The 22,518-nt window shown below is 52.0% G+C and overlaps 9 protein-coding genes across 9 annotated transcripts; 1 reads left to right on the top strand and 8 right to left on the bottom strand.

Annotated features, from left to right (window-relative positions):
• Positions 1-1,091: 1,091 nt before the first annotated feature.
• Positions 1,092-2,172, bottom strand: JN550_007910 (uncharacterized protein; the record flags this gene model as incomplete). The annotated part of the gene is made up of 4 exons (XM_049319813.1): positions 1,092-1,208; positions 1,268-1,812; positions 1,893-1,983; positions 2,104-2,172. 4 exons carry the CDS (start codon positions 2,170-2,172, stop codon positions 1,092-1,094), a joined length of 822 nt encoding a protein of 273 aa, XP_049170266.1.
• A 2,486-nt stretch (positions 2,173-4,658) lies between these two features.
• JN550_007909 (uncharacterized protein) lies at positions 4,659-7,151 on the top strand (the record flags this gene model as incomplete). The annotated part of the gene is made up of 1 exon (XM_049319812.1): positions 4,659-7,151. One exon carries the CDS (start codon positions 4,659-4,661, stop codon positions 7,149-7,151), a length of 2,493 nt encoding a protein of 830 aa, XP_049170265.1.
• Positions 7,152-7,217: 66 nt separating this feature from the next.
• Positions 7,218-8,089, bottom strand: JN550_007908 (uncharacterized protein; the record flags this gene model as incomplete). Its single annotated transcript, XM_049319810.1, has 5 exons — positions 7,218-7,370; positions 7,425-7,476; positions 7,528-7,567; positions 7,626-7,798; positions 7,854-8,089. 5 exons carry the CDS (start codon positions 8,087-8,089, stop codon positions 7,218-7,220), a joined length of 654 nt encoding a protein of 217 aa, XP_049170264.1.
• A 617-nt stretch (positions 8,090-8,706) lies between these two features.
• On the bottom strand, positions 8,707-10,099 carry JN550_007907 (uncharacterized protein; the record flags this gene model as incomplete). Its single annotated transcript, XM_049319809.1, has 3 exons — positions 8,707-9,313; positions 9,364-9,982; positions 10,051-10,099. 3 exons carry the CDS (start codon positions 10,097-10,099, stop codon positions 8,707-8,709), a joined length of 1,275 nt encoding a protein of 424 aa, XP_049170263.1.
• Positions 10,100-12,623: 2,524 nt separating this feature from the next.
• On the bottom strand, positions 12,624-13,496 carry JN550_007906 (uncharacterized protein; the record flags this gene model as incomplete). The annotated part of the gene is made up of 1 exon (XM_049319808.1): positions 12,624-13,496. One exon carries the CDS (start codon positions 13,494-13,496, stop codon positions 12,624-12,626), a length of 873 nt encoding a protein of 290 aa, XP_049170262.1.
• A 1,684-nt stretch (positions 13,497-15,180) lies between these two features.
• On the bottom strand, positions 15,181-15,456 carry JN550_007905 (uncharacterized protein; the record flags this gene model as incomplete). The annotated part of the gene is made up of 1 exon (XM_049319807.1): positions 15,181-15,456. The coding sequence occupies one exon, from the start codon at positions 15,454-15,456 to the stop codon at positions 15,181-15,183; it is 276 nt and encodes a 91-aa protein (XP_049170261.1).
• A 583-nt stretch (positions 15,457-16,039) lies between these two features.
• On the bottom strand, positions 16,040-16,780 carry JN550_007904 (uncharacterized protein; the record flags this gene model as incomplete). Its single annotated transcript, XM_049319806.1, has 1 exon — positions 16,040-16,780. The coding sequence occupies one exon, from the start codon at positions 16,778-16,780 to the stop codon at positions 16,040-16,042; it is 741 nt and encodes a 246-aa protein (XP_049170260.1).
• A 1,078-nt stretch (positions 16,781-17,858) lies between these two features.
• Positions 17,859-20,482, bottom strand: JN550_007903 (uncharacterized protein; the record flags this gene model as incomplete). Its single annotated transcript, XM_049319805.1, has 4 exons — positions 17,859-18,159; positions 18,215-18,688; positions 18,743-20,076; positions 20,411-20,482. The coding sequence occupies 4 exons, from the start codon at positions 20,480-20,482 to the stop codon at positions 17,859-17,861; spliced, it is 2,181 nt and encodes a 726-aa protein (XP_049170259.1).
• A 505-nt stretch (positions 20,483-20,987) lies between these two features.
• JN550_007902 (uncharacterized protein) lies at positions 20,988-21,780 on the bottom strand (the record flags this gene model as incomplete). The annotated part of the gene is made up of 2 exons (XM_049319804.1): positions 20,988-21,173; positions 21,232-21,780. 2 exons carry the CDS (start codon positions 21,778-21,780, stop codon positions 20,988-20,990), a joined length of 735 nt encoding a protein of 244 aa, XP_049170258.1.
• Positions 21,781-22,518: the final 738 nt, after the last annotated feature.

Here is a 22,518-nt window from a genome sequence, read left to right as displayed (position 1 = left end):
GGGGGAGGGTGAAGTTCTGACGGAGCAACTGGCAATGGGGTCAAGTCAATATTGACTTACGCGGATGAGCACCCGCTTGCCCTTCAAGTCGACATCGGTGATGGACAGCTTGCTAGACAGAGACATGTTGACGGCTCGTGTGTGTAAGAAGACTGCAGATTGGAGCTGACGGGAGAGGATCCTCACTAGGTTCTTGCTGGCGAGAATGGCGATTGGGAGGAAGAGTGAGGTATTTGGGTTTGGTTGGGTTGGTTTCAGGGAAAACAACGCAGTGCAGTCGTGCTGTTCGACTAGATTGGGTCGAGACTTGGAGCTGCGTCTGAAGGAGGGGCAGGCCGCATGGTGGGGTGAAAAGGGTTGAGCCTGCCCGCCGGGCCTCTCTGCCAGCAGCCCAGCAGCCCAGCAACAGCTGTGGCGGCGGCGCCCGGCCAGCTGCTGGAGGAGCTATCCAAAGCTCCACTGTAGCAGCGTCAGCCCACTGTAGCAGCTGCTCTCGGCGCGCGCCGCGGGGTGGCAGAGTGTAGCTGGCCCAGTGGACGGTGACGTTACCGCCCGGCTCTACTCAGGGCCCCGCTTCCTATTGATTTTCGTCATGGCCGCCCGCACCGCTGGCGAGCTGCCAATGTCCGCGGCAGAGTTCGGCAACTCGCTGAGGTCGTCGGAGATTCTAGGCATCCTGCATTCCACGGTGATGGGAACGGTAACTAGTTACTTACGCGTGGCGTCTTTTTGCGGCAGCCTTCCCTATGCCCACATTGTTGCAGCATTTCGACGTCCACACGGGGTACATGGCGAGACTTGCATCACTCACGAAGCGCGGAACAAGCGAGTGCTAGGTATGCTTCTTCGGATATCCATCTTAAGGTACACGTAGAAAAACGAGAGGAACGCCGACCTGCCGCCATCCGGGAATTGCAAATCCACAACTCCATGCCGTTCGTGAGTATTTTGCTGAAGCGACCCATGGGGAGCAGAGTGAAAGGAGCGGAAGCCGGCAACGCCCCTTCCATGTCTGTCTAATAATCGAAACAAACAAGGAGAGAATACGAATCCAAATGACGCACTTTCTATACCCTCAAGTTGCTTGTCGCTTAGGGAAGTCGGATGTTGGGCGATCGGAGCGCCTCGTTGGCCGGCGGTGTCTCCTCCGACGCGTTGGTCAGGGACAAGTATGCCGTCCAGGCAATACCAATAGTAGAAACAAAGGGCTAGACGACCGTGTTAGACGCAGGTGCTCGCATCGCCTCAGAGTTCTTGGGGTGCTCACCAGTTGAAATTGCACGGGCATGAGCCTGAAGTTGATGATCTGCACCGCAGGCCAGACCATAAAGTTGGCCTTCAAAGTAGGGATGTACATGTCCCTCAGCTTGTGCGTGACCGCCCGTCGTCCGCCGCCCTCAGCGACCGTCATGACAGTGAAGAAACAGGCGATACCAAATGGTGCAAACACCAGCTGGTCAAATGCCACTCTCTTCATTGCCGGGCCGAAAGCGCTCGTCTTGGTGATCGGGAACGCCCGCGAGAGGAAGGAGAACCACTTGAACTGGAGGGGCGCCATGGCGAAACCGTAAGCCATAAAGCGGGTGAGCCGCTCAAAGTCGAACGGCGGCGGCAGTGCCTTGGAGTCCGGGATCAAGTCGCGGTCGTACAGGGGGTTCTTTCGGTCCAGGTCGTGGATTTCGATGGCGATCGGATCGTCCTTGGTGATGCCGCCGGGTTTGCGCAGCGCCCTGAGACGGACTGAGGTAATGGTCTGGGCGACCGTGTCGGCAATACCTCCGAGGACGGCGTTGGTCACCATCATGGTGAGGACTGTAACGGTCAAGAATCAGCATGGTTTAGACTTCAAATCATCGGTACTGAGACGTGGTCTGAGGGCGGAGGGAGCATACGAGGTCGTTCATCGTAGTAGGCATTGAACCTCGTGACCAGCCTCGCGACGATGGTCATCTCGATGAAAAATATGATGGCATGGAGTAACGGCTAGACGTAGTGGCACGCAATGTCAGCTTGTCGGTTAAAGGCACAGGTGAGTTATGCGACGATAGGAATGAAGCCGATCGTCGCTAATGCTGCCTTGGGGGGGACGGCGGAGCGACGTACCACACGATCAAAGATGAACTTGCTGTTGGCCGCACGGGCGATTCGGCGACGAGTGAGTTCCCAAGACATTGTGGAAGTCACTGTTGGACGGGCGTCTTTCAAATGATTAGGGTGAAGGTTCTAGGGGTCCTTGACGTAGCCAGAGTGATAAGCGCTCGTGACGGAGGCTGCTCGTCGCCGAACTATCCAGAATGCTGGTCGATGACGTTGGTGCAACGACGGAGTGGCCTGGCTGAAGTGTCTATCGCAATTCGGCTCCCTTCACAACGGGTACCAGAATGGCGAGAGGATCGAGGAATCCGGGATGAACGATCCGGGGCTGCGCTGCAATGAAAACGGCGACTCGAAAGGCCAGCCTCGTGTCGTCGCGGTGGAGTGTTTCAAGAGTTGTAGAAGCCGATTACGACTGCGATGGCGAAAACGGCGCTTGGCCAGGTTCATAACTGAGAGAACACTTGTCGCTCGCTCCTCTTAGCGATCGGCGTCTCCTCCCAACTCCACAAATTTGGGGCGGTGCGCCTTGCAAGTTGCCGCCGTGGTTGTCCAGTGTGTGAGTTTCTCTGCAGGAATGAATTCATCGACTTGTGAATGGAACTTACATTTTTGACACCGCGGCACGTGAACTCTACTTTCTTCACATGCATCATCAATGCTCTCCCCCGTCTTTTCGACATACGGTTGAGCCTACTGCAAGTCCATAGCCCAAGAGCTCCGAGGGTGTTTAAGATGCAGGCTCCACGGATGAGAGCGGAGCCATATTTGACAAGGATGGTGCACAAGGTCAGCCAATCAGAGCTTTGACTGGGCAGAACCTCCCATATTCGCCCAGTGATACATACAATACTTACATATGTACTGCTTTCATCTGCAGCTAGCCAAGTAAAAGAACCTGCTCTGTAGAACATAGTTGTTATCAAATAGAAGGGGCTTAAAAATTCGGCCCTGGGGACACGGACGCTGACCTGGGATCAACGAAAGGGTAGCCCCGAAAAGTCCGGTCTCACCTCTTACCACAGGTATACCATCACAAACTCACGAACTAATCTATCGATTAGCAATTCAAGTCATCCTCCTCCGTACATAAAAGGATGAGACTACCCAAGTATACACTTAAATAGAAACACGATAAAAAAAATCAAGGTTAGTACTAGGGCTTACGTATGCTCCAATCATGTAATTGTCTTCGCTATCACCTACAACGAAGATTCGCATCGGCCAACTGTAATTACTATTGACAATTACAAGATCCTCCGCGGCCATCTCCAGACACCAATACGGGGTGGCTTAAGCTCAATTCATCATTGAGCGCGTTTAAATCTGCATACAGGTTCTGTGAGAAGCAAGTTATGCTTCAGGCGTCGCACGCAGGCTACTTATATAGGCGTCAGACAAGCCTTTAAAAGCAATTTGGATGACGACTCCATGTTAGTTGCTCGTGATCAATTAGACCTAAGTACTGAAGGGTGAGTTTAATAGAGTAACGGGGTTTATCGAGTGCACTCTACAATTTAGGGCTGTAACGGCATGGTGAGTTAGGTAGTATTTAAAGACAGACAGAACTTTGCCCCATTGTTAACGTAAGGGACAAGGTAGAGACTGTATAAGGAATCTTTTGGGGTACCTCATCTGATCTCCAGTAAAGTTAAAGCACCATTTTGATAGGGACAGAGTCCCAAGATCATAAAACGTAGCAAAAACAGCATTGCAACCACTCCACAAGCCTTGTGTCGTTCGGACTCGAAACAGTCTCTTCTATTTAACTCGATAGTGCTTAGTATCCCACATATAGTAATAATATCTCGCTACTATCGATATAAGTTGTACTATACTCCGGTATCATCTACCTGCCAGTCATAGCAGCCTGAACATAGTTCAGTCGCTGTTGTATCATGCTCTATTATATCCTAGAGTACCTAGTCGATGAGGAACCTACAATATAGATGGGCGACCGAGCTTCCGCGAGTCTCGTTAGGGCTTCTTATGGAACACGAGAAGCAATGAACAGCTCAAGATTGGCTAGGTTGAAGTGGTGGCTTCCAGCTTTGTCATGCTCAGTTCCGTGAGTACACTCCGCTTCTTGTTTCAGATCGCTCGACATTAAAACGCCGTGATATTGATAGGACTGAAGCTTGATACTGTTGGTGTTGAATAGTCTGAAAATACCATTTTCCAATGATTAGGCCCGTTTGACTGGTTCGTCTACCTAGCTAGGTATGGCAATCCATTCTATCCCACCATTACTCCTTCAACAATCCGTGAAGCACAGTAACGTACGAATCTTACAATTGTGTACTTTCTAGTCCATAGGAAGAGGCATCAGGAACTAGATCCTTCTCCGCACAGTTAAGCGATCGGCCGTCCGGTCATCGCCTCGCCTTAGTTGGTGTAGTGTGGGTCCTCCTGTCATCAATATGCACCCCTCCCATGTTGTAACGAGGAGCACGGATCGACTTTTTCAGATGATTGTCTTGAAACTGAAAATAAGTTGAATATTAATTTCTCATTCGAAGTGACTAGATATTTCCCGTCTACCATTTTGTTCTATAATCGCCTCAATGCGGCAACTATCTCCAGCCACCTGGCTCTGTCTCGGCGCGTGCCACGCCCTCAGTATGCCGACAGTGTCAAGGCAGAATGAGGGAGCAACATACCACGAGAATTCCGGTGTACTTCAGTACGTCAATCCCCGCGTTGGGACCAGCGGGCCTAGCCCAAATGACAATGGAGGCATGATCCCATCTGTGTCAATCCCTTTCGGCATGACGAGATGGACCCCGCAAACACGTGAGAACTTTATATCTCAGTGTCCATATCACGATAATGATGAACTCATTCATGGGTTCCAGGCAACTCACCAACCAGCTATCTGGATGGGGGAGCTGGGGCAAGTCGTGCTTACCCCAGGATGGGGTGCCGAAGTCCAGCCCCTGTTCAAGAAGCGTGGACTAGCGTTTCGCAAGACAGACGAGATCAGTACACCATATGTCTATGAAGTGTTGTTGAACGCAGATACTACTGGTGAAAATGGTTGGAATCTGACAGAAGAGGCCGCCGGGGAGGGTCCCGTCCCAGGAGGTACAGGTCCCGCCTCTGATAACGTCGTTGCGGGTGCGAATGGCAGATTCAAGAGATCGGAGCCTAGTAATACCCCATATGATCGCTTGATTCGAGCTGCATTGAGTGCCACTGGGCATGTTGGCCATCTTCGGCTTGATTTCGAAGATACCAATGGCGCAGGTAATACGGCACTGGAGCCATACATTTTTCTTCAAGCATCCCGAAAGAACTGGACAGGCCAAGTACGTATTGATGCGTTGAAGTGGGAGATTTCGGGCTCCAATCCTCAGCGACAGGATTATCGACTCGGTCCAGACAGACCAGACTCATTCAGAGGTTATTTCGTTTCTCGCTTTTCGCAGCCATTTGTAGAACACGGAATTTCTGAGAGCTCAAGTCTCTCCCAAGGTGCCATTGAGGCTGCGGGAGAAGCTTTGGGGGCCTATGTTAAGTTCAGGGCAAATACGACAAGAGTTGAAGTGCGCACTGGTGTTTCTTTCGTCAGCATTGAACAGGCGAGGAAGAACATCGACATTGAAATACCAGATGGTACCGCACTGAAAGATACCGTACATGACAGTAAAACTGCCTGGTTGGAGAAACTAGGGAGGGTCGCCATTGAGGGAGTGAACACCACGGGTGAGGACCACGATCCACGCATAATTTTTTACACCAGCTTATACCACACCCTTCAATACCCCAATGATTATTCTGAGCCGACAACGAATGGCCCGAAATGTGTCAGGACTTTCTATAACGGATATACGGACAGAATTCACGCGAGTAACGAATCATACTTCCAATCGTGGTCAATATGGGACACCTATCGTGCCGAGCACTCACTCTTGACAATATTTGCCCCCGAGAAAGTCAATAATATGATGCGGACACTGCTTAAGATCTTTGACTGGACTGGAAGACTTCCAATGTGGGCGAACATGGTCGAGACAAACATCATGATAGGCACAAACGCGGACGCCCTGCTGGCCAACGCGATAACTAGGGGCTTTCGAAGCTTTGATTTACAAAAGGCTTGGGAGGCTATACATAAAGATGCATATACACCTCCGGACAATGACACGGGTCTGCTGTATTATGACAGGCAGCCTGACACCCCTTATGAAGCCCGCGCCGGTTTGACTAGCTACCTGAGCCGAGGGTGGGTGGCCAATGATGGCTGGTCAGAATCTGCTTCGCGCACATTGGACTACGCTTTTGACGATGCGTCATGTGCTGTCGTTGCACGCGCTGCCGGCAACACGTCAGCAGCTGCATCACTCGATAAAAGATCGAAGAACTATGCGATGATCTGGAATAATGAGACAGAGTTTATGCAAGCCCGTAATGCGAATGGAACGTGGGCTAATGATACTTGGGGTTGGACGGAGGGCGACAAATGGGTTTACACCTTTGATGTGATGCACGATGTTGACGGCCTGGCATCTCTTTTCCACGATGGCCGTGACGGACTCCTCAATAAGTTGAACGAGCACTTTGATGGCGACCACAACATGCACAGCAATGAACCATCGCACCATGTGCCATATCTGTACTCAATACTAGGGTATCCACATCGGACGGCTGACCAGGTTAGGAGCATCGCTTGGGAGAATTACAACACTACAAGTTCGGGGCTCAGTGGCAATGAGGACTTGGGGCAGATGAGTGCGTGGTACGTCTTCTCTTCCTTGGGCTTTTACCCAGTCAATCCCTCGAGCGATGAATACGTTGTTGGCTCTCCATTCTTTGAGAGAGTCACCATACGCATTCCCATCGGAGCAGTGTCCGGGGGAGAGACCAACGCGGATGGAGCAGAAGAGAGGACTCTGGTCATCATTGCTCGAGGGGCACCTACCAAGCCATACATCAAGAATCTCACGGTCAATGGTCGATCTATTGATCGTCCAATTCTCAGGCACAGGGACATTGTAGAAGCAGGCACTATTGAGTTCGAGATGAGTACGACTCCAACTTCATGGGGTATGAAGTAGAATGGAAATCGGATCCCAAGGGGACCAAGGTAACCGTAAATGCGATACAGATCTATCATGTTACTCTCATTTAGGCTTCTGCAGAATGACAGAGCTGATGGTGCAAGTCACAGTGTTTCCGCTGACGCTAGCTTTGACACCGCTGATTGAGTACGTTGTGGCGCCGTTGTAGTTTTCAGGTGACGAGTTGCACCAACTTGAATCAGTACCAGTGCTTGTCTGAGGAGTCAGTCAGTACACGTGCTCATGCACAGTTGGCAAGGTGTGACATACAATCCTGACGTTCTTGAAAGCCAATTGTCCAAAGTCCCAACTTACTCCAGTGCTAGGTGAAAGGTTAATTTTCCATTCCAGTTTGCAACTTCTAACGACTTACAGCTCGATAGCAAAGAGAACCTGGTTGAATGATTTGCTTGCTAGAGTACAAGATCTGTCAGCGCTCTATCAGGATCAACTCGCGCAGGGCTCACTTACCAAGGGCGAAGGTGTCAGTGGCAGTAGAACCGGACTTGCTTATGGTAGAAGTCCAGCCAGAGTTGTCACTCTTAAGTGTATTGCTAAAGGTGACGGTGTCTCCAGCGTATGTGTTGAAACCACCGCCCCAGGGCAGGCTCGGATTGCTACAACACCATCCAGATCCGATCCACCTGAAATAAGGTCAATTGTTTAGAAGGTTCAAGGACATGATCTTTCAATACTAACCACGTCCCACTCCTTCCATCCAAGACATTCTGGTATACGCCACTGTTATCAGTCGGCTGTAGCCCTGGCCACAGATAGTATGTCCCAGCCTTGGGTAGTGCCGGAATGACCATCTCTCCGGAAAAAGAAGTGAATTTGGCGCCGGACGGCGTATAATAGCGGAGGAAATACCATGTTGCCGCTGAGGCTTGACCACTGAAGGCCAGGAAGGAGAGGAGAAGCGTGACAATCATCATCTTGACTTGTTCGTGGTGTTGGGATGTAGCGCTCGAGAGACTTCACGCGCGAGTCTCAATCACATCAATCTGGGCGGACATCTACTTTATATGTGACTCTCACAATGTTATCGATCAATTACAACCAGGAGTTATCGACCCGCAGCCCAGGTCAGTGTGTCGCATCAATACAACACATAACTAACCTCGTCATTAGCGATGTTACGGCAACCGGCGGAGAGTCTGTAACCGAGCCGATTGTGGGTATGAGAGAGTCCGAAAGCATTGATATGGTCTGTATCGGAGATATGAAGTGCCCAATTTTCCTCCTTTTAGGGTGAAGCTCTGGTCACCCCTGGCAGACAACCCCGGTCTACTCCAACAATTCACCAGGACCCCTGTGACGGAGATCGGCAGTTAGCAATGGGCTGCATCCGTATCACTGCATTCACCCTATTCGATTTCAATAGTTTGATCGTGCTGTTAAAGAATAAAGTGATATTATTCGCGACAATCGTTTGGCAAAGAAATGAAACTGTATTAAACTACAAACGCTTTGGTCCCCATTACACTCTGATGGCGCAGAATAGGCCAAAGCTTCCTGGATCTTCCAAGATATTCCAGCTGATGTCCATCACTCACGCGCCCTCGATTAGAAAGAGCTCCCCAGACGTGTCGCTCGTCACGTAGAGCCGACCGGCTGCATCGAATACCATTGCAACTGGGCGGGTACATGTTTGAGCACTGCACTGCGTCGTGTCCAACGGGTAAAAGACGTCCGTGAATCCGACTTGATTGCTGGCTGCAACAGGGGCGAACGATCCGTCATTAGCCTTGGTGAAAGGGACTCGCACGACGCGGTAGCCTGAGGGCGGCTGTCTATTCCAGCTTCCGTGAAGCGTTACGAAAAGATTCTGGAAAACACTGTCGAACTTCGCATCAAGTGGTGCAGAGTGTGCCGGCAGAGTCAATCGGGGTGGCACGGATGCCTGGATGCAAGTGGTGTCGTTGAAAGTGCTGTTAGGAGCGAGGACGAACTGATCACCAAGGGCAAAGGTTGCATCCTTGATTTCACTTGGACCACCGACTGTGTAGCATGTTGGATACCCATACCACTGATCGTTCGGCTTGCTCACATCTCCGAGATAGTTAAGTTCGTCCGCTGGGTTGTCGGTGTGGATATCGGTAGACACGCCATCAACCGTCCGCACGAAGTCGTCGCCGCTATTCTCCACACCCCATAGCCTGTGACCATTTTAACGTGGGTTCCTCTATTCACTTCGAATCGAACTTACATTTCGTTGGCGTCGAATGCAAGACCAACCTCATTTCTCAAGCCATAGCCTGCATTCCAACCCTGAGTCACATAATCGAATCCCCCTGCTGGAGTTGAGTTGAGGTCGAAGACCTTGACAATTGCTCTGGCCGCGCTTGGGCTAACGGTTGGATAGTCCATGTTCCCATCCGAGCCATGAGAAACGACAAGGAGATTTGGATGACTGGGCGGAATCGCCAAAGTCCTGGTGGTGTGGCCTGAATTGCGCATGCCTTTGACAAGAGTAGTCTGGTCATTGCCGACAGCTCCAGTGGTGGAGTCATAAGACCAGCTGTAAACCTCGGTTCCAGTACTGGCGTAAAGCTTCGACTCATCAGGGCTTAGGTAGATGCCGTGGTTCAAACTGGCAAGTCCCAGCAAGACGACGCTTCCTATGATGCAGCCATCAGTGCCCACTGCATGCTGCGTGATCCCCTTTCCAGACTCTACTATGAGCAAACGGCCTGCCCGATCTCTCGCTATGCCGCGGGGTCTGGTGAGGCCGCCTGCAACTTTGACTGCCCGAAACTGCGGATCAATCGCAAAACCATAGCGAAACCCAGGCACCCCAGGGCAGGATGAGTTTTGCTGGCCATATACTTAAGAGAGACAGCGTTAGCACTTGTGGTGGCCACTGAGGGCATCTATGGAGATGTCAGGTACATACCAAGAGGCACAAGGGCCGATGCAATTGTTGAAATGATGGCGAGATGCATGTTGACTGGAAGGTAGTTGGTGATATTTGATGATTGCTCTATCTTCGCAACAAGATAGATGTGACTGAGACTTCAGTGTCAAGCATGGGTCGTACCCTGTAAAATAGTGAAAATTACTCGGGCCAGATCCTGTTTCCTTGTGTGCCTTGTATGAATTGTGGAAGCCTTGGTTGTAGCAACGATGTCACATTCCATTCGGGCAGGTGCAAGTCCATGGGTTGTTGGTGTGAGCCTGCCCCGAATTACTGGAGTGGGTTGACCTCCCGCCTAGTCACAATTGATGCTAGCTCTTGAGTACCTATATAGGTACTTGAACTTGTTTCTCCCTTGCAGCCGCGGCAAGTGATTCATACGTGGATGATCTTGCATCAGGAAGAAAAGCAACGGTGTGGCAAGACATAGCCGTTGGCATGTGCCCAACATCCGAGCACAAGTGCTCATTGCTAGAGATGCTAGGCATTATTAGAGACGATATTATGAGGTAACAATTGTACAAGGGCTGTTGTCTTAAGACAAGACTTGCCAAGTGTGCATAAACGGAAGGATCTTCAGACCCGTCATGCGATTGGACGGAGAGGACGTAGTAGTGAGGTGACCCAAGGTTCTACTAGTGCGAGGCTAACTTGTTTTGTTTCACAACGTTAGGACGGTGATATTCCGCATAAAAAGCCCATCTACAGTAGCACCAATATGGGAGGTTGCGGATAGATCAGCATTGATCTACATACATCAAAATAGGGTTCAAGTTTGCATTTTGGGGGTTGAAGTTGGAGAGAAAGTTGGGGTCGAAACCATGGTGTAGAGGTCCCTGCATCCTTTCTAATACCGAGTGTCTGAATACCTGACAGTATGCAGTCAACGATTCACAAAGTAGGCGCTCTTGCAGGCCTGAATGAAATACTGACGGCATTCATTCTTGTGTACTGCTTCCAAAACATTGCCCACCCCTCCGCAATCGTCAGTGGAAGTTATCATTTAGCATCCCGCAACAGCGGGGCCACGTCCCACATACCGAGGAAGTATTAGGGGCATGGCACTTGGCAAAATTACTAAGCGCTGATGAAGCCCAGATGTCTGGGTCAGTTTTGTGTAGGCCATGAATATTGACATAGACAGTGTTTGACTTTGTTGGTATTGCCCGCCTGGCTCATCTGCTCGTCCTGTATTCATGACTTCGAGGCTCTGTGGTGTTTCAACGTAAATCCTTCAGACTGCCGAAGGAGGCCTAAACTTTTACAGCATATACTCTAATACTGACGTACAATCTCGCGGGGCACTTCTATATCAATCGTAACCTCTAAGGCCCTTTAGACTATATGGTGGGCACCGTACTCATCTACTTATGCCATCGATCGTGGACAAGTTGTGACACCAAGACCAACTCCCTGGTGGCGATGACTTATAGAGATGTAAGAACCGACGCTCAAGTTGAGGACATATTTATGGCCATGCAAATCTCCTCAACCGACCTTTCAAAGAATCTGTTGCACTTCCCCTATTCCTGCAGTGAGATAACGTACGGGTTGCTTGTTTGGACCTTTCTCTCTCCTGATGGTAAGCTGTCACATCTTTAAGAGTGGAAAAAATACAGAAACAAAGAGTTATGCAAAGGGAAAGAAAAGGCATGCTGTTCAAACTTAACCAGAAGAATTCTCGTCCCTGTATAAGCTCGAAGGGTAGCATAACAAGCGCAAAACAACTTGCAGTTCCTTGTGACAGGAATACAATGGTAAGACCAGCACTATAGCATGTAGAGACGACAACATGGGGCAACAATGAGTCCGAAACCCAATCTACAGTCATGCGCATTGTGGCAGACTGGCTCTTTCAGCGAATATCGATAAACTGGGTCCTGCGAAGCGCATAAGAGCCTTCCGCCGGTATGTATCGCTCCACTCAGACGATTGTTTGTTTGCCTGAAAGCGCTCCTCTCGCCCTGCAGGACTCGGCAACCCATATTTGAAGTAAGCACTATGTTCCACGAGCAGGTTGTCCGAGGAAACCGATCTGCATAACTCGTTTGAAGCATCGACATAACGAGATGACCCGTGGCACGTGGTTGAAATTACACGACACAAAAGTCGTGTCAGCTGGAGCATCGGCGTCGGAGATTGAGGTGTGATTGGATGCAGGCTGACCATGGCTTGGGATGACTCTGCAGGGGAAGGAATCTATTGCTGACGTAGGATGCTCGGATTGCGACGAGGCTGTAATCATAACATTCCCTTCCCATTGGTTGATTCTCGGGAAAAGCTCCTTCAAGCCTCTGTTTCTGGGACAAGGCGTCGGAAATCGGGCATGTTGGAATCAACGAGGACACCGGAGGCGCCGATCGGTTGGGATACTTTTTTTTCATGGTAGTGGGTAGTGGGCGACTGGCACCAGTGAGATGAGGTCTCGATTATTGGATTAAGCAACTATACAATTATGAAGATTCTATCTGTTCCTCTATAGATTACCATCCTTGCGCCAAAGTAGATACTTTCGAAGAATCCGTACAATAGACGCGAGTACGCGACGGAACCTAGTTCGCCTCCTCAGTCTCAGCGGTTGTGTTTTTGGACTTGCTGCCGCGCTCGAAGGAATCGGAGCTCGTCCGGTTCCCGAGCGACTCCATGGGTTGGTGCACGTACATGTCGGGGCGGTTGTTCTCCTCGCTGGCCTTGGCGGCGTTGTACTTCTTGAACGCCACCTCGACCAGGAGGCCGACCTCCCGCCGGTCTCTCCCGATGACACCGACTGCTAGGAGCGCCTCCGTCTCCTCGATCCAGTCCTGCACTTTCCGGTAGCCCACTTGATCCTTGCCCAGTCTCTGTGGTTGTCCCGAGCCCTTAATCAAGGCAAGCACACCCGCGATCACGGTGTTGACAGCACCCAGTAGGGTGATCGGGACCACGTACTGGGATGCGTTCGGACCCAGGGCTGTGAGCGCCGCACCGACAACCACTTGCGCGAAGTAGAGAAAGTACAGAAGCACAGTGACTGTATCATGCTGGATGTTCTTCTTTTGCTCCGCGTCCAGGACAGACTTGTATATACCAGTGGCCGATTTTCGCCCTTCCTCCAGGGTTGCATTGTCGACGTTCTTGGGGTGCCAGTTGATACCCACAGCCTTTCTGAATATGATCAAGTTCTCATCGTTCGCACCACGGACTTTGAGGCCGAGTGGCGCGCCCCAAGACATGTTGGTGTCCGCCTTGAGTGGCACGGGGTCAATGGGGGTTGCGTTCGTAGGCGCCATTGGTCTCGAGTTTATGTCTGTGCCGAGACGTGGACCGTTAGTGCTAGGCGTTGATTTCGAGTCGGCTTGTTTTGCCGAAAAGCTCACTTGCGGATGAGCTGTTCGCGTTGATGGGCTAAGGAGAGGCGAGTTGACGTCTTTGGGGGCTGTTGACATCTTGCTGGATTTCAATCGCAACAGCCTTATATCTGGTCGCCTTAGTACTGTGTAATGTGGTGCGACTTTCGTATTGCCTATTCGTGTCGGTTTCACTGACCAAAGTTGACTTATAGTTTTGATCGTCGAGCGAGTGTAGTAAACTTTTTTTATTTTTGTTTTGGTAAGCCTAACCTTTTGATCAGTTATTGGACAAATTTGGTAGATACTTATATGAACACAGGCTTCCCTTGACAACAGTCCCGTGATCACTCCCATTCATGAACCCTAGTACTCGAAATAGCAGATGCACGTCTGACCAGTGAGCCGAATCCCGCGGCTGAGCTGAGCGCATAGCCCGAAATGGCAGTCTGTCTTACACACCGTTCGTGGAGAATGAACGCCAGGTGACCCCTGGTCTTGCTGACATCTGAAGCCGGTATGACTTTCCATTGGCCGCCTCCCGCCGTTGAATCCTTGGCTCACATGGCAGACGGGGTGGCTTGCATGCAGCCCGCATGCACACGAACAATATGTAATTAGGAATGCAGCCAACGTAAAACCCGGTATGAGAAGGCTGTGAGCTCTCTCAAGGCCAAATTTGGTGACCGAACCGAGCCTCACCCTTAGTACCAGGGATGGAATGTAGGTAAGATGGTGTGTTATCCTGCGGCTCGGTGGTCACACCAATGGCCGCTGTGGAACGGTAACTCGAGCCCGTGATGCTTACTTTGCGGCCGCAATGTGCAGCGTGCTAGCCTAGGTGTAGCCTGGAGTTTCTTGATCAGTTTCACGGGCACTCGATTGCGCCACCCAACTTTACCGCCCCCAAGTTTTTCGGACGGTGCCGAATAGACAGCAGATTCGCACGATGCAATTTGAGTTGATCGGTTAAGGCGCGAGAGTCTTCATCTCATGGTCAAGGGTCACCAAGCATAACGAAACATAATTCGCATAGATGACCAACGTACAGGGGAATGAATGGAGGATAGATAAAACGGTTCGAGCCAAAGTAGTCAACACGTGATAGATGACTCTACTAGAACTCTGTCGCGCTCAATGACACACTCCGCCACCAGGCAGCGAGGCTTGAGCATAGAGTTCGACCGCGGAAGCTGAGTGTATGGCTAGTGTCTTGGGTCAACCCACAACACTTGAGGCGGTAATATGCTTGCTGACAAAAAGTATTCACCGAAATGTGCTACGAAAGCAACAATTTCATAAGCCAGCAGCGTCACCCTTCTTTCAGAGTCACACAAAGGAGGCTCATGCTGATGACTCAGAGGGCACCTGGCCACGAAAGCGGTGGTTCTGTTGTTTGTGTTGCAAACTTTGAGTCTTGCACGGAACCGCAGCATTGGCTCATCACAGTATCAGCAACCGACCACTTTGAGCAGAGCCGCTTTCGCGTTATACTTTTGTTGAGATTTTGACAGATCACTTTCTATGCCACTTTATCCTAGCTATTCCATCTAGTCTAACTACTTGACTACAGCTTCCAATCGAGCCTCTGGGCCATTAGACTAAATACTTCGCGTGAAATGAGGACTTTATCGATCCCACACACATATAAGCCTGAAGTCGACACAAGCTTCGCCACGGGCGCCAGTAACTTGTCATAGAAAATCGTTTCGGCCAGTGTGGTGCGTGCCTTGCTGCTGTGTTCCTAGCATACGGGTGGATATGTGTGTTGGGAAGCCATGATCTAGCAAATTTTCTGCTTGAAGCACTGATCCGCGCACTTCGCATCATAGCCACGGCTGCTAAGGCACTTGTTCAGGCAGGCGTTACATCGCGCAGAGAAATCTCCGAAGTGCGAGTAGGCGTTTGCCAGGGGCTGTTCATCGGCAACTCCTTGTGTGGCCGATGCCACGTTGGCCGCCGTCGTGGAAGGGTCTGCTGTAGACATGGGGATGGCGGAGACCAGGTGCGCCATGGCTGCAAAGCCAACAATCGCAGCGGAGGAGCACACGAGCTTCATCGTGTAGTGGTTGTGAGGTATATCTTTGTATATTGGGGTCCCTTTGTGTGTGTTGACGAGTTAGAGATAGGTAAAGATGGCCACCAGCGTGGGGGCGAGGCATTGTAGATATATCTGAAAATTGGGGCATTAGAGAAGGTATGCTGGCATTATCGAGACCTTTGTTCTGGCATTTGGGTATCATAATAGGCATGGTGAGTTTATCTGCAATTCAAACCCCTAATTTAATATAAAGGTTATAAGCTTTTCTTGCTCTGACTCCAGCGTCTATTTCTCGCTACGAGGTCTCTTGGACACAACAATCCAGAAGCTATCTGTATAGTGGACAGCCAGTGACGCACTTGAAGCCACTGGAACTTGCGGATTTCTGGCTCCACGGCGGTCAAACAAATGGGGTATATTCAATTCCTCCATCAAAGCAGCTCTGCAACTGGTCGTTAGAGGAGCGGCACGTTGCTGAGGCCGAGGTATCTTACAATTTATCTTGCCGATCCTTTCCCTTGACTCCGCATCCGAAACGCCTCTCTCGGCCTGCTTATAACTCCTCGTTGTAGTGTTGTAATCCGGCTGCCCCTCACTTCCCTCACCTCCTGCCCGGCAAACCAGGCACACCCACATAGCGCTCCTCGCGCTCCGTTAAGAACATGACCTGGACCCAGAACTCCTTGAGATCCTTGTCCCACCAGGTCCAGTACCGCTCGCCGGTCCTGTCGATCTCTCTGGCCTGCAGCTTGAAGCCGCACGTCTCGTAGGGCTCGGCGGCCACGAGCATGTATTGGAAGTTCTTGTCCGGGGGGTCCTCAACCCTCTGCTCGAAGGCGCTCATGAAGCGCACCTTGGGGACGACGTCGCTGGTGATCTCCGGGTACTGCAGCTGGAACAACAAGCCCTGCTGGCGCGACACCGGATCGCGCACCTTGGTGATCTTGTAGCCTGGACGGCCAATCTTGACGACGTTCTTGCGGACGCCCCCCAGACCTAGCGCGGCAAATCCCGCTCCGACCACGCCGACGGGCAGGCCGGTTTGGGGGTCGATCTGGCCCTTGCCCTCCTTCTGCTCCTTGGCGGCGCGGCGGGCGAGGTTGGTCTGATGCTTCTTGCCCTGGGTGTGGGCGAGGTAGGAGCCATCATTCTGGTGAACGGTCAAGCACAGGCGACACTCGAAGGATCCGACGTGGTTCTTGAAGAAGTAAGGGTCCTTGTCCAAGTCAATGGTCTCGAGGGCGAGTTTGCGCAGGCGCTCTCGGCGGTCGGCGTTGGTTGCGCTCTGCGAAGCGACACCGCCGCCACCGAACTTGGAGCCGGCGCGGTTCTGGTAGTCCATCGCTAGGTATCAAACGGTCGCGCCGTGTTTTCGCGTCTCGCGTCGTATTGGGCGTGTGTTCTGAGGGAGGATGCGATAGTGTCGTTGGATCGAAGTGGTTGAGATGGACTTAGCGTGCGTTGGTAGGCCGCGAGTATGTAACTGTGTTGCAGCTGGAGCACAGCCAGTTGGAGGCTCAAAAGACAAGGGCAAGGCTGGGATAGCGCTAAGTTAGTGGCGGTTTACAGGGGCCGCACTGCGGATAAGATAAGCCTACCGGCAGGCCAGTATCACCATCACTGTCAGTAAAGTACAAGTATTCGTACCTTTCAGTCACTGCAAGCGGCATTGCCCATTGTAAGCTCAAGTTCCCGGGGAAAGCTCTACTTGTAAGGGGATGGGAGTGGCGCCTTGACCTCTGTACTGTGTAGGGATTCGTGTTCGGAAATAATGTCCACCACAAAAAGATACAACTCTGCAACGGGATCATGGCCTTGACACAAACGAACGCGACATCTGGCCTGGTGTGAAATCACCACTCAACAGGCAAACATTGCAACAGCGCGTGGTGAGCATATAATCCCTTTACCCACCATGTACGAAACAGCAGTTCTGAATTTGTCTGCGGACGCGCTGATCCGCGATTATTGCGTTTCAAGATCCTCACTGACAATTGCAACAGGCACGGGATCATTCCGTTCAGATATGGAAACCTTATGAGCCAAGGCTCCCGGCAAGACTTGCATTTCATTACATAGTTAGGTGTGCCCCACGCATCATGCTGCCATGGTCCGAGACAGGAAGGCAGATGTCTTGATTTGAACTAATGGTATTAGGGTGCTCGGGACTGATGCATATGATCTAGTCGGGGCTTGTGGCTTCCTAGCTGGGTTCCCCGATAGCCGAGTTCAGGACCGAGGCAAGACAAGTAACATATAAACCAGAAAGTCTTTCGCATGGTTCGGGCGAAGTCTTTGGGCGGTACTCCCAAGAAATTCGTAATCCAAAGCATGTGCAACAGGAGCCCCATCAGTATCCAGACAGAGATGGCGTGCAGCTTGTCGTTCTATGTAGATGACACTGCAGATGTTGATCATGCTCATCGGAAGTTGTTATCGAACCGCTTGAACGTGTAGCCGATGAACGGTAAGCTCATCTCAGGGGTCTCGTCTGGCTGTCTACCACTGGCAATAGCCTGGGCCTTCAGGACAGTTGCGTTATCTGTCTGGTCGATCTCGTCCGTCGGGAAGTACGTCGTATCGATGCTAGAGGTAAGGCGTGGCTCAAACGGCGCCCGGATGCGTCTAAGGCTGTCGAATTCAACACCTCGGAAGAAAGTGTGGGCCTTGAGCTCTTGTGCGCCTCCTCGGCCAAGACGATTCTCAGTGTTGCAGATAAGACTATCCATGGTATTAGCCGGGGGTTTGGTGGGCGCCAACAACAGGTGCTACCTACTTGCGAATGAGGTCCTCAGCCTCGCGACCCAGAGTAATGTCATCCGGGAAATACAACGATTGTCTCCAGTTGACGATCTTGCGGTACGTGTCGTGGCTATCCTCGGCGCAGAACGGCGGCCAGCCGACCAAGCACTCGAACATGATGGTCCCGAGCGACCACCAATCACAGTCAAACGAATAACCTTGGCCGGTGAAGATCTCGGGAGCGATATAATCAGGGGTTCCTACGGTCGAGTAGGCCATAAGTCTGCGGGATCGTCGCCAGTCATTGATCTGGGCTCTGTTAGAGACAGTAAGGTTGATCTGATCGATGGCGACAGAGTTTCTGTCTCTCGGTCGGTTAGATTTGCCCTGCAGGAGCTGCTGGTAATAATTGTTGTCGTGCAGCTTGTGGAAACCGGTGGACAAGCCGAAATCCGTGAGCTTGACATGGCCGCCTCGGTCCAGAAGAATATTGTCAGGCTTGATATCACTGGTCGGGGTGTCAGCCAGATGTGCATCCGTACAAGATTAGTGATACACATACCGGTGAATGAAGCCGAGCTTGTGCACGGCCTCGATTGCAAGTACAATCTCCGCTATATAGAAGCGCGTTATGTCCTCAGAGAAGATCTCGTACTTGATGAGCATCGTCATCAAATCACCGCCGGGCAAGAACTCCATAAGCATGTACAGGAAGTTTGCGTCCTGGAAGGTTGTGAACAACTTGACAACCCAAGGACTGTCGGACTCGGCAAGGATATCACGCTCGGCGCGGACGTGAGCAAGCTGGTCCTTCTTAAACATCTCCGTCTTAATCAGGGATTTCATGGCGTAGACCTGTCCGTCGGCCTTCTTTTGCACCAGCTTCACTTCACCGAAAGCACCCTTTCCAATGATCTTGATGGTGCTGTAGTTCTCGGGCTTATCCTTGGTGCGCAGGAATCGCAGGTATCGTCCCTCCTTCTTACCGCCGTTCTGCCAGATCTGCTCGCGTCTGGAGGCCGACTGGTTGGGGTCGCCCAGCTTCTGCTCCATCTCACTCTGTCGCAGATTGCGCTCGCGAGCACGCTTGACGCTATCTTTGAAAAAGTCGGCGGCCAACTGGGAGCACTTCTTCTGGTTGTTGTTGGAGTTGGTGCCATATTTCTCCGGGTTACGCTCAGGGGCAGTCTGGAAGACTTGCTCGGGTCGGGCGGCCTGCGCGGGCATAGGGTGGTTCTGGTAGCTGTTGTATGCGTCTCGCTGCTGCTGGGGGTTTGAGCCGGCAGTTCGGGGTCGCTGAGCGGGAGAGGCCCCTCGAGCGCCATAGGGAGAGGCGCGTGCAGCACCGCCCAGGTTCTGGTGGGAGAACTGGTGAGCCAAGCCAACATTGGGATCATTAGTGCCCGGAGTGTTGGATCGGGGGGCATAACCGCCCTGGGCGTACGCAGCATTGTAGTCGGCGTTATTGCCCTGGGCCTGGTAGCCCTGGTACTGGTTCTGCTGCATGAAGTAGTTCGGCGCGGGAGCATAGCCGCCGGCGTACTGCTGCTGGGCAGCACCCTGGGGCTGCTGAGGCATGCCGGGCTGCTGGTTCTGGAAGACGGGTTGCGGGAAAGTCGATGGCGTGGTCGGGTACGTGCGGTCGGAGGCTGCAAGGCGCTCGTTGTTGTTACCAAAGTTCAGGTGCAGACGGTTGTTGGGGTTGTTGGGATCCATATCGGCCGATGAGTAGGGGCCTAGGATGGTGGTCGCGTTGCCTAGGTCTGGCCGGCTGTGCAGACCGCGAGCTGTATAGAGTCGGCGGCCGTTCAGCAGAGGGGTAAAGACGCGACCGAATGATGCTCCGTCGAGGGGCAAGAACGAAGGCTGTACGCGGTGAGCCGTCCTCGGCGCAGACTGTTCGGTGAACTTTGGTCAAGCAGCTTGTCGGATCCAAGACCGGCGTAGGTTGAGTTCGATGCCCAGGTGCGTCGAACTCGGCTGGTGTAAGGGGGAAGGCAGTCGAGGAGGAGGGGGGGATTGAATTGCGGGCCGTTGGAAGGTCGAAGCTTGGTCTCCTGGTCGGTAAGTTAACGGTCGAGGCTGGTTGTTTCAAAGGGAAAACGACCAAGGCGCTCACTCCAACGTGCGCTTGGGCGGACAGCAAAAGACGTGCCAGGCTCGGGCAATGTAGAGCAGGCAGGCTATCAGCACCTCGGGGAGGGAGGAGAAGGAAAGCTGTTCAATTCACCGTCTTGTCGTGACCGAGTCCTACGACGAACGGCGGCGCAACCCCTGAAGTCTGAAGATCCCTGGCGGCCATGAGGGTCCCGACGGTCAGGAATGGCGAAACTCTCAGTTGCTGGCAGCTGCTGCACGTGGGTTCGGTGTGTTTGTGCGCGACCTGCAACGCGCTAGTAAGCCGCCGGCCGCTGGGCGACCCAGATGAGAGGCCAGGGTCTCCTTGCCTTGCTCCACGGCTGTCTTATCGCCCGGAGTGCTTATCGACCTGGGCGTTCAGCCGAACGAATATACGGCGCACGATTTCACACCTTCATTTCGAGTGATACATGATTTCTACCGTGACTATCTCCCGTGTGGCGCTTCTGTATGCACGGCCCGGGGGCGGATATATAGTATAGCGAGCCGCTTGATCACGTCGATCACGACGACGACGGGCTCTAGGACAGGTCTCTAGGTTGAATCATACGACGAAATCATGGTACTCTCTACTGAATTGCATACTCGATACACGAGGATGTCGTCAAAATGCGGATTATGCACATGGCCTGGTTGGGTTCCAACTTGGCAGTCAGGCGGACTACTGATCAAGAGAAAGCCTTCGGAAGGCGAGCCATACTTCCTTTTGCGTCAGACAACCAGGTCCACAAGAACCAAGCTGCTAATGTAACCAGGGTCAACGGCACGGTGACGGCCCAATAGAGCCAAAAGCCCCGTACGGTCACCACCTGTTGCTCAGCATCCCAGTCAAATAGCGGCATAGCGAAGAATGACTGTTCGAGTCCACTATGGTCAGCCTGCTTAGTTGGGAACCGGGGAGGCCTTGCTTACCGCGACGAATGTTCCCGGCAGAAAACACATGGTGACAGCAGCAATGGCCTTCATAGACGTGCTGTCTCTTTTGCTTTCGGTCGCGATATCCTGGGAGGACTTTGCGATCTCAATGCTGGTCGACTGGTCTCGCTGAGATATCAGGTTGAACAGGCCAGCAACGACAATAGACGCTTTGCGTTCCCAGGAGAGTGCTGCGCGCTCGAGGAACTCGCACTCCTTTTCCCAATATTTGGCCTCTAGTCTGATATGGCTCTCAGCCCGGAGCATTGCATCTCTGGTGCGTCCCTCTGAGTCAGCAGCCGTATTGGAAACGAATTTCTCTTTCTGAATAAACGCCGCCAGGCCCTGTAGCCCTTGTAACTGGAGACCAGCTGTGACCAAGTTAGCCGCCTGGCCGCTCAGGCTCGAGCTGAGGCTGCCGAAGTCGACGCCATTCCCGGATGCAGGCATTGGCGTAGGGTGGAAATAGTGGTATCCAGATTTGTACTGCGCTTGAATGACGTCTTGTTTCAGGCCCTGAATCCAACTATTCACAGAAACAGCCATTGCTTGTAATGCAACGGCATGCAGCATCAAAGGGTGTGGCAACACATCTCCGCTTCGATGAATTTGTTTGAGAAGACTGGCTGCTTCGGTCTGGCCTATTGTACTTTTGGCCCAGACAACACCGACACTCCTATGGCTTTGGTGGTAATACGTCCACGCAACGCCAAAGTCCCAGCGACTTACAGTATATACTGTTGCCTCACAAAGTAGGACGGAGTCATCCTCTGCTCGAGGTGGAAAGCTGTGAAACGAGAAATCGTGCCCCTCAATTCGGGCATAGGATGGTACCCCAATGGCGGTGAGTAGGCCGCTGATAGGAAGGCGCCTCCCCCGTCCAATTTGACATAAAACGGCTAATTTGATATGAGACGATTCATCGAGTGTCGCATGTTCCGCAAGTTTTTGTTCTCTATGAAGCCAGCCTTTGAGATCAAGTTGCTGCTGTACGTCTGGCCTGGCTGTATGCTTGGCGTCAAGATATGTATAATCTAGCGAATATGTGTTGTGTCTATCGAAATCAAACTCGAAGTGAGATTCTTGCGCAAGAACGCGCGCTGCTCCTAGATCTTCATGCATAGTTCCTTCCAGTCCGATACAAGAAGATGACTGAGGTCCTTCGTCTGAATAGACCTCGCTTTGCTGACCGCATGTATCTTAGGGTCGCCCCACGCCGCTGCAAGTGGGCGGCTGTGGGCCACAGAAACAGGGATCACGAATGCCGGTGGCACAGCAGATAAC

This window comes from Neoarthrinium moseri (genome assembly GCF_022829205.1).
Source record: "Neoarthrinium moseri strain CBS 164.80 chromosome Unknown scaffold31_Wmoseri_CBS_16480, whole genome shotgun sequence".
NCBI lineage: Eukaryota > Fungi > Ascomycota > Sordariomycetes > Amphisphaeriales > Apiosporaceae > Neoarthrinium > Neoarthrinium moseri.
The sequence above is the reverse complement of the archived record's forward strand: the minus strand, read 5'-3'. Positions and strand labels throughout refer to the sequence as shown.